The 15,742-nt window shown below is 48.7% G+C and overlaps 2 protein-coding genes across 16 annotated transcripts in view; one reads left to right on the top strand and one right to left on the bottom strand.

The window, feature by feature from the left end:
* Positions 1-2,839, top strand: part of TP53BP1 (tumor protein p53 binding protein 1) — a 109,209-nt gene extending 106,370 nt beyond the window's left edge. For all 7 annotated transcript variants that reach the window (XR_011380882.1, XM_070054092.1, XM_070054090.1 and 4 more), the window contains 4 exons: positions 766-860; positions 1,311-1,510; positions 1,983-2,128; positions 2,483-2,839. Coding sequence is in view for 6 of the 7 variants with exons in the window: in XM_070054092.1 (XP_069910193.1) it covers positions 766-860; positions 1,311-1,510; positions 1,983-2,128; positions 2,483-2,670 (629 nt within the window). In the remaining variant the exon portion in view is untranslated. The remainder of the gene's footprint in view (positions 1-765; positions 861-1,310; positions 1,511-1,982; positions 2,129-2,482) is intronic.
* TUBGCP4 (tubulin gamma complex component 4) overlaps positions 1-15,742 on the bottom strand; it is a 48,001-nt gene that overhangs the window by 6,879 nt on the left and 25,380 nt on the right. For 2 of the 9 annotated variants that reach the window (XR_011380387.1, XR_011380385.1), the window contains 9 exons: positions 13,416-13,466; positions 12,903-13,008; positions 11,663-11,770; positions 11,109-11,247; positions 7,785-7,962; positions 7,189-7,323; positions 5,434-5,550; positions 4,697-4,836; positions 4,080-4,212 (listed from right to left, as the gene is read on the bottom strand). Coding sequence is in view for 5 of the 9 variants with exons in the window: in XM_008268815.4 (XP_008267037.1) it covers positions 4,200-4,212; positions 4,697-4,836; positions 5,434-5,550; positions 7,189-7,323; positions 7,785-7,962; positions 11,109-11,250; positions 11,663-11,770; positions 12,903-13,008; positions 13,416-13,466 (990 nt within the window). In the remaining 4 variants the exon portion in view is untranslated. 9 annotated transcript variants of the gene reach the window in all.

The following is a 15,742-nucleotide window of genomic DNA, read 5'->3' as shown; positions in this document are numbered from 1 at the left end:
GCTCATATTAGATATTTGGTCAAAAGAAGCAATTTCTAATTGCCTAGGGTCATTACAGCTCCAGCCTCATCTCTCATACCTTCTACTTCACCCCCAGACTGTAGAGCAGTCACTGATGCTCAGTGCCCTGAGGTACTTCAAGATCATCAAAGGTAGATAGTTTTCAACAAAGAGGTTGAAACAGGATTTTGATTAACCTTCAGTTATTGGTTACATTTTAAAAACCTTACTTTCCTTGAGCATTCTGGCTTATCAAAATTTCAGGTATAATGGGTTAAGAAAACGCTGATAAAGTGATAATTTGAAGGTTTTATTATCAAGTATTCATCAGCTCTGCTTCATTTCCAAAGAAGTAGAGGGAAGGGGTTTAAATTGAGGCGAGAGAAATTTAGGGTAGACATAAGAACTTCCTGATGGTAAGGGTTATTCATATTGGAGTATGACATTGTGGGAAATGGTTGTCCATCCCTACGAGCAGTACTGTGACTTAGGTTTAGTATAGGAACCTTTGATGTTTTTAGGTCTAGGACCTACCTCCATTCCTGATCTTTCTGTTCCCCCCCGTTCTTGTCCCTTCTTTTAGCAGCATTAAATAGGCCTCAAGAGCAGTTTCTGAGCTGTGGGAAGCCCTAGTTTGGGGGTACACTGCTGTGGCAATAGCTGGGGAGTGAAAAGGAGGTGGGAAGCAGCAGGCAGAATGTAGCAAATGGGAAACCAGCCAACGCGGTCATTATTGACTACCTTGATTATCTTTTTTTTATATAGAATTTTTAGAAATTCCACCTTTCAACAAGCAGTATACAGAATCCCAGCTTCGAGCAGGAGCTGGCTATATCCTTGAAGATTTCAATGAAGCCCAGGTGAGGAGTTTCTTCGTGTGGCTTCCCAGAGTGACAATCGTAAGAGCCCACTTGATGTACTGAGAAGAGGCCTCAGAGAGGTCAGAGATTTTAGGGACTAGGAAACAGCCAAAATGTTGCATGAAATATTCTTACCATATACAAGGAAGAGAAATTTGAACCTTAGGTTACTTAATGGCTATGGTTCTGTTGCTGAGACCAAAGCAGCTTGAAATTTGTGTTCGGTGGAAATGCCCACTGGTGCTGCTGATTCCTAGCCTGAAAGGCCAGGGCTATGGGTTTTTGTTGTCCCGCAGGGATATAGGCTCTCAGAAAGCTGCAGGTAAGGCAGAGAATCTGGGGAAGTTTGCTGAGTAGTTGGAAGGCTTCAGTCTGTTCTCATTACGACTGCTACTCAGGAGCTTTCCACAGGAATCACCAGACCCAGTGGCTTGGTTACTTTCCTTGTAGTGTAACACAGCCTACCAGTGTCTGCTAATTGCGGATCAACACTGTCGAACCCGGAAGTACTTCCTGTGCCTTGCCAGTGGGATTCCTTGTGTGTCTCATGTCTGGGTCCATGACAGTTGCCATGCCAACCAGCTCCAGAACTACCGTAATTACCTGTTGCCAGCTGGGTACAGCCTTGAGGAACAGAGAATCCTGGATTGGTGAGTATTTGAGGGCCCAAAGTTGTGTAGCAAGAAGATGGGAAGCTTTTGGAAGGGAGATCTAGGTGAGAGAATCAGTGTTTCTGGAAATGGAAATATTTTCAGGGTAACTTAGAATGTTGAGTGGGTTTGAAATGACCTCAGCAATTTACTGAAACATTTCATTTCCACAGGCTAGGAACCTTTTGAAAGTACGTGTCACTTTCTCAACCCCTAAGGTTAGGGAACTAAGTTATGCAAGCATTAAATTTTTTTGCTATTATTCTTGGCCCTAGGATGAATAGAGAAAGAAGGCCAGGATCCCAGAGAGTGCACATCATTCACAGAAAAAGGGCGAGGGTGAGGGTCCCCTAATAATAGAGCTTCATTGTGAAAGCACTCAGAGTACCTTTGCAGAAGGGCCACTGGCTGGGTATTTTCTGTCCTAAGTCCTTTCCAGTTCCAAAGTGCTGTGTGTCTGACTCCTCCGTAGGCAACCTCGTGAAAACCCTTTCCAGAATCTGAAGGTACTCTTGGTGTCAGACCAACAGCAGAATTTCCTGGAGCTCTGGTCTGAGATCCTCATGACTGGTGGAGCAGCCTCTGTGAAGCAGCATCATTCAAGTGCCCACAACAAAGGTACTTGGAAAGTGTGTATGAGTTGTTATTGTCCAAGGATGTCCTCAGACCCATAGCTGTTAGGCCTGTGGTCCATGTCTCACTTTCCTGATAGGTTGACCTTATCAGCAGAAAGGCACCACCTTCAAGAGGTAAGTCATTGTATTCCACTGCTTCCCAGTGATGTATTTGTTAAACATTTCTTGTGTCAGTGTACAGTAACTGTAACTTCCTTTTGGTCATCAGTAGTGCCGTGTTTGTCCTAAGATGTTAATTTGGGCTGAGGTGGCTGTTACTGGTAGGAAGCATGTCTGTCTCTGTAATAAAGGGCTCACTCAAGTGTCCTTTTCTCCTTCGCTTTCCCTGCTCCTTCAGATATTGCTTTAGGGGTATTTGACGTGGTGGTGACGGACCCCTCCTGCCCAGCCTCGGTGCTGAAGTGTGCCGAAGCATTGCAGCTGCCTGTGGTGTCACAAGAGTGGGTGATCCAGTGCCTCATTGTTGGGGAAAGAATTGGATTCAAGCAGCATCCAAAATACAAACATGATTATGTTTCTCACTAAAGATACTTGGTCTTACCGGCTTTGTTCCCTGCTCTTGTGGAGATTGTGTTTTAACCAGGTTTTAAATGTGTCTTGTGTGTAACTGGATTCCTTGCATGGATCTTGTATATAGTTTTATTTGCTGGACTTTTATGATAAAATAAATGTTGAATCTCTTTGGTTGTAGTAACTGGAATTTTTCATCTTTCTTTGAGCTTAAACTCAACAAATTATTAGAACAGTGCTTTCTCTGAGGTTTCTTACAAGGATGGGTAACCAAGGAAAATAAGTTAAGAGTAAACTGTATTTTGTGGTATCGCTGTCAAGAGATTACCTCAGGCTGTCTAAAACACTTTGTTTCCAAAATCCTGATTTGAAAGGAGGTAAATGCTCAGATTAATAGTTGTGCCAAGTGTTGAATGGAACTGGGGACAGCTAGAAAAAGGCTGTCTCTCTCTGGAGCTCAGCTAACATAGGCTGTACTCCCCCACTTCCAGAGCTACAAGGGAAAAGGACCAATTGCTGTAAATGGACAGCGCTGATAAGCTTGATGGGATGACTCTAAGAGCAACATGAAGACACTTGGAAATGTTAAATGCTCTAGGTTACAGTCAAGGCCAATGTTATTACTGCCACCATGGCTGCTGGACACTAGTCCTTCCCTACCCTACCCGTGGCATCATCCCTGTTAATGTCCTCTTTTAAGCAGGGCCCTTCCTCTGGAAGCAGCAGTGGAAGGGATGGTCTTCAGTTGGTAACAGCAATGGACAGGGTGTCACAGCACACAGTAGGAGAGGCAGAGATGACGATGGGCTTCAGTAACTGCACAGGGAAGCCAGAACACTGGAGAGGGCTGTTCACGACTTTATTTTTGGTCCACATTCATATGAACATCAGTGATTGCTGGTGGTGCTCGGCACATATTCGAGAACCTCAACTCTTGTGATTCATCAAGGATGGGATAATTATGCCTGCAATTTTAGCATTTAAAAACCTAACAATTTGACTTTGATATTTTAAGAACTTTAAACCTATTGTCATTAGCTGGAGTTGCTTTCTTAGCAGTCTTAAAGTTTTAAGGATCCTTAAGGGGTGGGAGGTTCTCAATCTTCAGTTTCTGAAATAGGAAAGATGATCTGTCTGGGTAGAAGTTACTTGCTGTGAGGGAAAGCCTGGCGTAGGTGTGGCTTTCTTACTTCGTGGTAATTTCCAGCAGTTGGCCTATTTGTAAGCATAATTCCTTTTTTATATCTGAACCACAAAATATTTAATAAATATTATTTACTGCTGCATCTTCCCCAGCTGGAACAGTTCCGAGGCCCATGGTAGGTATTCATATGTCATTGATAAATAAAGGAACATGGACAATGGAAAGGATCAGAACCTGTGCATGGTCAACAGAGTGACAGCTAAGTCAGATAAGAACCCACCTTAGGGGCAGGCTGCTTCCACCTGGGAGTGCTGGGAGAGGGCAGACACTCGGTGAGTGACAGGGGAACTTGGAAACATGGTGTGACTGACTGTTAGCTCAGTATATGAAGCAGAAATTTTCACATCCCGAAACTGCAAAAGAAAAAAAAAGTCTCATTAAATATCACTTTTTCCCAGGACTGTCTTCACAGAGACTGGAATCAGACAGAAACCTGGGATGGTTTCTTTGACTTGTTTGCCTGAGGACATCTTAGCAAGAGAAGGGAGGACAGGGAGAACTTGGAGAGCAGGAGTCACAGAGACCTCTGGGCAGCGCACGCCAGGCAGCCTCACTGTTCGGTTTTTACACAGAGTTGGAAGGGGTGGTCCTGGGCAGCAAAGCAGGGTGACTTCGTGTCAGAACTGGCAGTGGGAGCCACACTGTCCCTCAGCAAAGCAATTCAAAACCTAGCGAAGGACTTAAAACCTGTTTCAGGTTGCACATCCCTGCATTCCTGGGCCTTGTTATAAATCAGGATATTTGGATCTGATGATGGCTTAAGTTTTCCTCCAGCTCTGAAATTCTGCAACTCATTAAAAAAAAAAATCACAAGACTCTGACGAGGGTTGTTCCTACCTGCCCAGAGTTCCACCAGCCTGGGTGTAGTATTTGTTGTAATCCAGTCGTAACAGCAGTTGTGCCAAATCCGAATTGATCTGATGATTCCGAACACTGGAGAGAATCTTGAATAGCAGTGAAGACTGGCGGCTGAAGCCCTGGGAGAAGGACCCAAGCGATCACTTCCTCTCAGCCCCCAACCTGCAGGTAGGGTCTGCTGGGGAGGGGCAGGGCGAGCTCCTAGGGACAGCCTTGTTGGGAATACTACCCAGCTTTGTGGCCTTCCCACGTGCCCATTTCCAGCAACTTAAATGACTGCTTAGTACCATGTCTCTGAAGCATGACTGCTATGGAAACACATTCTCACAGGACTTCAGCAGCGGGTTTCAAATTAACATATTGTCGTGTACTGGGGTTGGGGAGAACCTATTTTTAAAGTTACAGGCAGATACTTTTATCATCTCGGTGGATGGAGGGCGAGCTGAAGGAAGGAAGGAAGTAGGATGTGAGAAAATGAGCACAGAGCCAATGCCTATTGGGTGGACGTATAAATATTCAAGGCCGAACTATTTTTGGACAGTGAGGCAGCACGTTAAATATCTGCTTCCACATCAGCTGATACCAACATTTGAATCTTTGTATCTTGTTAGTTCTCTGTGTTACACGTAGGGGAAATGTTCTGCTGGCTCAGAGGACACAGCAGGAATTCTCCACTGGCCAAACCACAAGTATCCTTTGGCCAGGGCCAGACGCACCTTGACAAGAACGCTCAGCTGGGCGGCTCCACGCTCATCCAGTGGGCCCAGGTTCTGACTGACCAGCAAGCAAAAGCTGTGACACAGGTCTAGGATTTCATTCAGGCAGTGAAATACCTACCAGGAAACAGAGCTGGCATTAGGAAATGGAGGAAGAGAAAAGATTTGGGAAAACGGTCTGACAGCTGACTCCCAGATCTCTTCCCAGGACAGACACTGCCCCTTGCACGGCCCACCAGTGCTGTGTGCGAAAGCAGCCCAGCCCTCCCAGCAGACGCTGCTGTTCTCAGCCTGCCCAACCTGTTACTCCGCCACCTTCGCCTAGCCGCTATCACGTCAGAGGCACAGCGTGTGTTTGTGCTCTGAGCGCTGCTCCCTGTACCCGGGACACGCTAGCACCAGTTCACGTTCCACTCAGTGACGTGCAGCCTTCATGAGCCCTCAGCTCTCCCTCCTGTGTTATCTGTCCTGTTCCCTTGGCACTGCACGGGTGTCTGCGTTGCCCCGATCGTGTGTGTGTCGTGTCCTGTTCACTGAACTAGACTGTGAGCTCCGGGAGGGCAGAGCCGCGGCTTACTCCTGTGTATTCGCAGTCCTTGCAGACAGTCAGCACTCAGGGAACAGGGACGGTGACCTGCTCTGGTATTCTGCTGTTCCTCAAGGACGCGCCCATGCCTTAGAAGGACGGCGTCCAGTGTCACGTGGTTCTGGGTGGTTTTCAGTTCACAGAACCGTTGGGGGTGGCATCTCTGTTATTCCTCAGCACAGCACAAACAACAGCCGCAGACACCAGAACAGAAAAGAGCTCTAAAGCATCCGGGGTGTGGCACTGCGGAGTGACACATCACAGAGCAGGACAGCACCCTGGAGGTGGCAGGGAATCCGCCACATCCTCCTGTTCTTCCTGTGAGCTTTACAGAGCACTGGTGCCTGGGTCTCGTTCCAGGGATTCTAAGTTAAGTGCCCTGGTCCCAGACTCTTCTCAAGGTCCCAGATGATCCCAGTTGCAGATGCAGCCAAGTTTGGAGGAAAACTGCCTTGAAGGAGCTATCTGTGCACTCAGATATACACAAGAGTACACACCACGACTACCCCCAACCCATCTGTGAACGTTTATTTCAAATGACAGGTGGATCCCAGTCCAACAGATTTCTAGCAAAGTAACTTTTATTTTTCTGCTTTTCAGTGGTTTTTCCACAGTGTCCGATTGCTCAGGTTTTTTAAGTCCTTCCTTCTGGAGTTCAGCACATCGTAACTTCATGTGCAGCAGCTCACCACCTTCTATGATTTCAGAAACTCAACGCCATTGCATTTCCCTTTTGACATTCCCTTTTAGTTTCACCTTGTAAGTTGTTAAAAATGGAGCGGAGCCTCTGCTGGCGCACGCATCCCATGTGAGTGCCAGTTTGAGTCCTGCTGCTCTGCCTCTGATCCAGTTTCCTGCTAATGGATCTGGGAGGGAGTAGGTGATGGCCCAAGTCTATGTATGGGTCCCTGCCACCCGTGTGGGAGACCAGATGGAGCTCCTGGCTCCTGGCTTTTGGCTTGGCCCAGCCCTGGCTGTTGCAGGCATTTGGGAAGAGAACTAGTAGATGGAAGCTCTCCCCTGTCACTCTGCCTTTCAAATAAATAAAACAAACTAAAAACTGGAGGTGAACAATTGCTCGATGATACTTTTACAAACTGCCAACTCAAAGTGCCTAAGGGAACGGTAAGCGCAAGAAGCGTCTAAGGAAAGCAAGCAGCCCTACTTACAGGTTTCAGCAAGATAAAGGACTGTGCCAGCAGATTGCTCAGAAAGTGGTCGTGAGCCAGCCGGATGCTTTCAAAGTCTCGGGTGGAGTGGATCTGATGAAGCAGCTGCGAGAACTGAGACTCCAGCACATCCACCTGACGGAGAGGTGCACACCCAGTTTTAGCGCCTTGCGTGTTCTAAGCTCGCAGAGACATTCATCTTGTAAGTCAGCCACTCCAGGGCTGACCACAGGCACCCTCCTGCCGCCTCGCCCTGCAGAAGTCACCTGCAGAATCCTCACGTCTTGGCTGGCCCCTCGCCCAGGCCCCAGCCTGATCTGTGCGTGTCACATCCTTCCACCTCACTGACCAGGTTAAGTCCTATAGGATTCCAGCAAGCAATAAAAAGGGGCAGGTCTACAATAAATAACTCCCTATGCCTTTTCATCCAGTTATTCCCACTTTCCACTACAGTGCCCTTAAGATACATGCCTAGTGTTATGACTCCTAAGCTTTCTCAAACCCCGGCATTTTATAGTCCCTCTTCACCACCTGCTGCTGGCCTCCTGGACTTCTTCTCATAGCCCCCCTTCCCACTGCTCCTCCTCCACACAGACCTGGAGATAATACTGCAGGTTATCCACCAGGAACGCCATGTGATTTCTTAGGCGCCACTTGATGGCGTCAGTCTGGTTGGACTTGAGGTGCTTGCGCTGCATCTGCAGGGCCCAGCAGTGCTGCAGTTCGGCTTGCACCCGACGCACACTCAGCAAGTACTTGAAGACAACATTGTACCTGGCACAGAAAATCAGGCTGTTCAACAGAAAGACTTCACCCCAATACCTCGCCTACCACATCACAGACCCCAGAGCTAGTGCCACCCACCCCTCCCCCCAAAATGCAGGAAGCACAGAATGGCTCCAGATGTGCGCCAGGAAACTGCAGGTTATTTATACAGTGAAATACACAGCAGGTGAAATGCATGAACTTCAACTACACCATATAAAATCATTCCTTTTTAAAATTTTTTTTATTTTTATTTTTTTGACAGGCAGAGTTAGAGAGAGAGACAGAGAGAAAGGTCTTCCTTTCGTTGGTTCACCCCCCAAATGGCCGCTCCGGCCGGAGCTGCAGCGATCCGAAGGCAGGAGCCAGGTGCTTCTCCTGGTCTCCCATGGGGTGCAGGGCCCAAGCACTTGGGCCATCCTCCACTGCACTCCCGGGCCACAGCAGAGAACTGGTCTGGAAGAGGGGTAACCGGGACAGAATCCTGCGCCCTGACCAGGTCTAGAACCCGGTGTGCCGGCGCCACAGGTGGAGGATTAGCCTAGTGAGCCACGGCACCGGCCGTAAAATGATTCTTAGCAATAGGATTTTGAATGAAAAAGGGAAATCACGAGTACAAATAGTTTTTTTAAATCATTCTTAAAAAATATTTTGGGGAATACAGATAGGTATTATAAACCTACAGAAAAAGGAGAGAAAACCTGGGGGCAGGATTGGCAGGGCCCATGGTGTAGACTCGGGTGGGGAATCTTTTTTCTGCCAAGGGTCATGTGGATATGTGGATATGTATAACATCATTCGCAGGCTATAGGAAATGATCAACTTAGAATTAGCCTGCTACAGATGACTGAATTCCCAGTCCCCCCCACAGCTGCCTTGCAGGGCCAGCCCAAGTGACTCTGGGCCTGACACAGCCTGCCGGCCAGACACTCTGGGAAATGGTTTTGTGTGGAGCGGGGGAGGAAGCAAGGAAGGAATGAGGGTCCTGTGGGGACCAATAAACCAAGACGGAGGAGGAATCTGATTCTCTGTCCCTGAAGCCCAGAGCAGGACAAATGGCTCCCCCCAGGGAGAACAGACGCCCGGCTCCCAGCAGGCGCAGAGGCTAACTGCTTACTGCTGAGCCGCGTTCACAGGACGCACGAAGGAGCAGCTGACTCCTGGTAGAACGGCACGCACGCACTTGCTCCCAGGGAGGTCTGAGGAACACAATTCAATTTCATTTGGTTTTTAAAATTACCTATTTCTGATAGAAGAATCACTGAAATAGTAGACCTTGGATGGATACTGACTGAACAAGCCCAAAAACCTTCAATAACTGGAGAAATTTCAGTATGGACTGGAAATACTAGATGGTGAGAGATTACTGGTAATTTTACTGGTATGATAACAGCATTGGAGCTATCTGGAAAATGTACCTTTTTGAATTGCATACTGGGCGAGCGCAATGACATCTAAAAGTTGCTTTATAAAACTCTAGCCAAACAAAAGGGCAGGAGGAATAGATTAAAGAAGTACTATAGCGGCGCCGGCGCTGTGGCCTAGCACCTGCAGTGCCGGCATCCCATATGGGCGCTGGTTCAAGACCCGGCTGCTTCACTTCCGATCCCACTCTCTGCTATGGCCTGGGAAGGCAGTACAAGATGGCCCAAGTCCTTGTGCCCCTGCATCCGCGCGGGAGACCTGGAAGAAGCTCTTGGCTTCGGATCAGTGCAGCTTCGGCCGTTGCAGACAATTGGGGAGTGAACCAGCAGATGGAAGACCTCTCTCTCTCTCTCTGCCTCTCCTTCTCTCTCTGTGTAACTTTCAAATAAATAAATAAATAAATCATGGCTGGCGCCGCAGCTCACTAGGCTCATCTTCTGCATGCGGCGCTGGTACTTCGAGTTCTAATCCCAGTTGGGGCACCGGTTCTGTCCCAGTTGCTCCTCTTCCAGTCCAGCTCTCTGTTGTGGCCTGGGAAGGCAGTGGAGGATGGCCCAAGTGCTTGGGCCCTGCACCCGTGTGGGAGGAACCGCCTGGCTCCTGGCTTTGGATCAGTGCAGCGCCAGCCATACGGCCATTTGGGGGGGTGAACCAACGGAAGGAAGACCTTTCTCTCCGTCTCTCTCTCTAACTCTGCCTGTCAAAAAAATAAAAATAAAAAATAAAAAAATTCTTAAAAAAAAAAAAAAAGAAGTACCATAGTGTTGCTGATGGGAAGCAGGACAGTCTGTTACTGTTTGTATTTAAAGAATCTCACAATAGAACATAAAAAAAGGACGAGGACCCTGCAGCTGGCTCAGCTGGACACGGGCTCTGGACCTGCCAGAGGCAGCCTCACCTTTTCGCGCTGACACGCAGTCTCAGTGTCTCTCTCTCAAAACAGGAGGCCTGGTGCCCCACTGCCTCTCCTCAGGAGTGAGGAGGTGATCTCCCTCTTCACGGCTGAAGTCTTCAGCACATGAAGCTGGATGGCTCCTCCAGGTACACCAATTAAAAATCACAGAAGTTGGGGAAGAAACTTGTCAGGTCCGATGGCCTCATCAAAGGCTGGACTCACTGCGCTGCCCGAGATGCCACTTTTCAGAGGTCACAAACTGGCAGTCTACAAGTTGCTTATTTGGCTCATTAAAACAACAGTTTTAAGTGGGTCCATTCCTTCCCACTGATTCCAGCGCCCAGCACTCCCTGCTGTCTCTCATCCACAGCCTCACCTATTAATATGAGCACCCTAAAGGCCTGAGTTTGCAACCACTGATTGACAGACTATTAAAAACTACCTGGCAGTCTTGCTCCCACCAATTCTATTCCCGATAATTTCTTCCCTTAGAAGCGGGAGAGCACTGTGGTGCAGTGCCGGCATCCCATATGGGTGCCAGTTCAAGTCCTGGCTGCTCCATTTTCAATCCACCTCCTTATGTGCCTGGGAAGGCAGCGGAAGATGGCCCAAGCGTTTGGGCCCCTGCACCCACATGGCAGGCCCAGATGAAGCTCCTGGCTCCTGGCTTCAGTCCGGGCCAGCCCCAGCAGTTATGGTCGTTTGGGGAGTGAACCAGCAGATGGACAATCTCTGTCTCTCAATTTCTCTGTAAAAGTTTACCTTTCAAATAAATAAATAAATTTAAAAAGTAAGGTGGGTAACATTTATCTGTGAGAAACTCAGAAACACTCACTTTTCCAAGACAGCTGGAGTAAAGAGAATGTGCAGCGGCCACTGGACTTTGTAGGAAAGGCCGAGGGCTGCCCAGCCAGATGCAGGGGCTTCCCGGGGAGAAGCTTCCCGAGACAGCCCTTCTCTCCCCTGAGTGGCATCTGCTGTCATCAGGGAAGTAAAGAAAAAAGACAACCGGTTATACTAGAACTAGAGACTCGGTAAGGGGTAGGACACTGTGACCTGAGGGCTCCCTGGAGGCTGTGGCGTTTGCACATAAAGGGGACACAGGCAGAAGAGGGCATAGAACCTTCCACAGGGTTCTCTGGGGAGGTCTCTGATTTTGTCTTTTTTTTCAGCTTTAAGGTCTGGAGGCTAGAAATAAACAGGGGCCCCTCTAGCAGCCTGACAACGAAACCCAGAAGACTTGAGCATATTACTTCACCTCCTTTGGAGTTCCCCTGTCTCCTGTGTAAAATTAGGGGTCTGCACAGGACGACCTCTAGGGCCCAAGGACACGGCTCAGTGGGGGCGGGGGCGGGCAGCAGGGGCACGGGGGCAGGAGAGGGCGCAAACCTTTATGCTCCTTTCCGTGATACTCAATTGTCAGGTGCAGCAGAGGGAGGAGGTTGTCGTCGTCCAGCAGCACCTTGTGTGCCGACTGCTGAAAGGCCACATTCACGTCTGCAAGACAGACACAGGGCTGGCAGGGACGCCTGGCGGCCTGGTCCCCCAGCCTGCCCAACGCTCGGAGCAGGACGCGCTGGACACTGTCGCCTTTGCCTGACGCTCGCTCACTCCGCCTCCTCTTTCGAGCTGCTAATGGCACCCTGATTTTCCTCAGAGAATCATCCCCACCCAGGATGGCTCTGGTACTTCCAGCGGGGTAGGTGATCTGCTTCTAGGGGTAGAGAGGTGTCAGGATTTTTAATCTATAAATTCTTTTTTTCTTTGCTTAAGTGAATTTGAATTACATTTTCTAATACCTGCAACCAAGATACTATACGAGTTCAGCGGACATCACTGATTCACTGAGCTAGAAAGATGATCGCCCTGCTTCAGCCTCTCCACCCCCTTTCTTGTTTTGGCTCTGACCCCCTCCAACTCTCCTGAACAGGACTGGCGACAGGCTGGTCAAGGCGAGGACATTTTACTGGCTATGCCCTAGCGTCTGACTCCACTGATGCAGGGGCAGGTACATGATTTGGGATGAGCCAGCCCATCAGAACCCTTTCACTGAAATTCTCTAGCTGCTCCCGGAGAGACTGAGGTTGGTCTTTCACTGGCGGACACGGTGAGGCACGTTCCTGGGAGCCACTGGCAGCCCTGTTTCCAGGTGGGCCTGGAAGATCACCAAGAGCACAAGAGACACGCGAGGTACAGGACACGAATCCGCACGGGATCCGGGTCCCCGGCTTCCGTTTTCTGAGGTCCAGCTATAACCCTGTCCCGCTGGAGTTTTAGATACAAGAGTAAAATTCCCCCTCTCTCACTACGTTAGCTCAGGTTAGATTCCCATCATTCACAACCCAAAGGGCTCTAATGCAACACTACAAGTGACAGCAGTGCCAGTCGGCTCCACGAAGCACACATGGCTGTAATCTGGTGAGAACAAAATACCTGGTGTGAAGCCCTGACCAACCCTCCAGGAAGGCTCACAGGCCAAGAAGCTGTTCCTAACGGCCGCAGCGTGAAGCCTGCCCGGAAGGGTTTCCAGCCTTGGAAACTGCTCTGTAACTCGCCAGACTGCTCTTCTGAAGAGCTGGCCCCAAAGCACAGCGGCAAGAAATGGCCTGCCCTTGCACCGGGGGATTACCGTGCTCGGTTACTGCCGTCGGGGGTGTCTTTAACATGTGTTGAGCTGTGTCGATGAAGGCCTGAAACAGTTCTCCACGTCCCAGGAGGTAAAAGTCTTTAATGATCTGAGGAAAGAATCAAATTTTAGCATTCAGTAAAGGAGCACCAGGAGGGCCTCAACATCTTAAGGGAGACATGCGCTTTAGTTCCATCATCAGTTCGAGCCCAACCTGCAGAAGGAGAGAGGCACTTGGCATTTCAAAGAGGCACACTCAGCCAGCTCCACTCAGGACAGCTGGCGCGTGTCTGGTACCACTTATTTCATGGCACCATAATTATATTTTTTCCAGAAGCAAGTAAACTCCTGAGTCTTACATTACAGTAGATTTGTAGCACTGGGTATAGTTTGCTCACTTGGATGAAAACAAATGAGTCCACTCTGGAGGACTGGGTATAGACCACCAGGGCTCGCAGCATAGGCTGGAGCATCTAAGTCCTTGCTCCCAGCATCATTTTAAATTGAAGTTATTACCTTTAGCTGACCAAGTAAATCTGACTCTTCTACCATCAGCTTCCAGAGATGCTGTGAAAAGAACCAACAAAACAGAGACAAAAATGCAATACACTGAAAAACATCAGAAGAATGGTTTTGAACAAATCCAGCATTATATTGAAAAAAGAACACAGACCACTACCAAGTTGAGTTAATCTAAGGAACAAAGGACACTTTAACTGCAGGCATCCTGACCTGCACCTTAAATGCTAGGTCCAATGTCCACCCCAAGACTGTCATTACTAACAGATGGTCTCACTGTCTGCACAGAAAGTCGAAGAGGACTGACACAGATTACTGGAGCTAGTAAGAGAATTCAGCAAGGCTGATGACTAATACCTAAATACCACTACATAAGCATCAAAGATAAAATCCCGACTCTAGGATTTCCCCAATGAAGTGGTCTTTAGGAATCCAGGATACCAGCTTTCTTCACCCTGGAGCTCATCTTCCCTCCTCTCTAACCTCACTGGAACAGACACAGATTAGAACAACAGGCAAATACGCATTATTAAAGTAGCTGGCATCCCCAGGGGTATTTAAGCTCATGTGCCAAAACCATGAGGCATGTGAAGAACAAACAACACAGTAACCAGACATTACTATCTGAAACAGAAATTTCAGCACAGGAAAGTGGACATCACAGTGTGCCGTCCAGACCTCCCCTGGGAGACCGAGTTAACCATTACTCCAGCTGCTGAGCCTGTACATTTAGGTCTTTGATCATTTTGAGTTAATTTTTCTATGTGGTACAAAATATAGATCAAGTTTTTAATTATTTTTTGCATATATATATCTACTTTTTCAAGCAATATGCTTTTTTTGTTTTTGTTTTTTTTTTGTATATTTGTGTTGCTATTATCCTTCTCTTTTAAGCCTATTTATCAAGAATATTTTAGGGGCCAGCACTGTGGCATAGTAGATTAAGCCTCCACCTGTAGTGCTGGCATCCCATATGGACACTTCTGATCCAGCTCCCTGCTAATGGCCTGGGAAAGCAGTAGAAGATGGCCCAAGTGCTTGGGCCCCTGCGCCCGCATGGGAGACCTGGAAGAAGCTCCAGGCTTCAGACAGGCACAGCTCCAGCTGTTTGGGGAGTGAACCAGCAGATGGAAGACCTCTTTCTATGTCTCTTCCTCTCTCTGTAACTCTGCCTCTCAAATAAATAAATAACTCTTAAAAAAAAAAAAAAAGTATTTTAAGTTCTCAGCTGGTGTCAGGTATCCCAGGAAAAGTTTCTTTTCTTTTTTTTTTATTTGAGAGGCAGAGAGAGAATATGAGAGTGCATGTGCCAGAGCTCCCATCCACTGGTCCACTCCCCAGAGTGCCTACAATAGCTGAGGCTGGGCCAGGCTGAAACCAGGAGCTGGGAACTCAACCCAGGCAGGTCTCCCACATGGGTGGCAGGAACCCAGTTATTTGAGCCATTATCACTGCCTCCCAGGGTCTGCATTGGCCGGAAGCTGGAGCCAGGAATGAAACCATTTTTTGATGTAGGATGTGGTATGTTAACCAGTGTTTTGCCACTAGGCCAAACACCCATTCCAAAAACAGATCAGAGACCAAGATTTAGTTGAAAGAAGTGAAGGAAGCAGAACTGAGCCGAGAGAGGATACATCACCATGTAGTTGTAGCAGGAGCCTTAGCCAATCCAATGGAGGTCACTGAAACCAGGGCCGCCCTTCAGACGTGCCCCAGGTTGCGGCTGGGGGCTAGGCCGCTTTGCTCCTGCATCTACCAGTTACTGGGCCTGGAACGCTTTCAGGGAGGGAGCAGAACCTTGCGTAAGGAAGCCCCCTTGAGCCAAGGACAATTCCTGGAGTGCCAGCAACCAGCAAAAGACTGCCTTCACCATCCTTCCCCCACCTCGGGCTGACAGCCAGAGACAAGACTCCAGGTGGTGCTGGGAGAGAGCACCAAAGTGAGCACAGGACTGCATCCTGGAATTCGCTGCTGGGCTGGTCAAACCCAACACTGGGCAGACCCTAACAATCCTTGTTCTAGCCCAGCGCCTGTAGATGGAGCCCCTGGACCCACTCTGGTGGAGACCAGTGGCCTCAACGGACTGGGCAGATATCCTGACCAGTACTACCTGTGGCTGGCTGCAGGGCATCGTGCTGCAAGTCCACCTGAGCAGCAGGAAGCCCAGGCCATAGGCGCCCTGCCCTATCCCACGCTGTGCTGGTCTCGCTGGGCTGTGGGCTCTGGATGTGATCTACTGCTGCTGTTGGTGGCCACAGTTCTGATCACCACATTCCTCCCCCAGCTCCAGGCAAAGCAACACAGAAAGAGTAATTGCCTTTCTG

The sequence above is a fragment of the Oryctolagus cuniculus genome, chromosome 12 (assembly GCF_964237555.1).
Source record: "Oryctolagus cuniculus chromosome 12, mOryCun1.1, whole genome shotgun sequence".
In the NCBI taxonomy this organism is placed as follows: domain Eukaryota; kingdom Metazoa; phylum Chordata; class Mammalia; order Lagomorpha; family Leporidae; genus Oryctolagus; species Oryctolagus cuniculus.
Note: the sequence above shows the minus strand (reverse complement) of the source record. Positions and strands in the feature narration are given on the sequence as shown.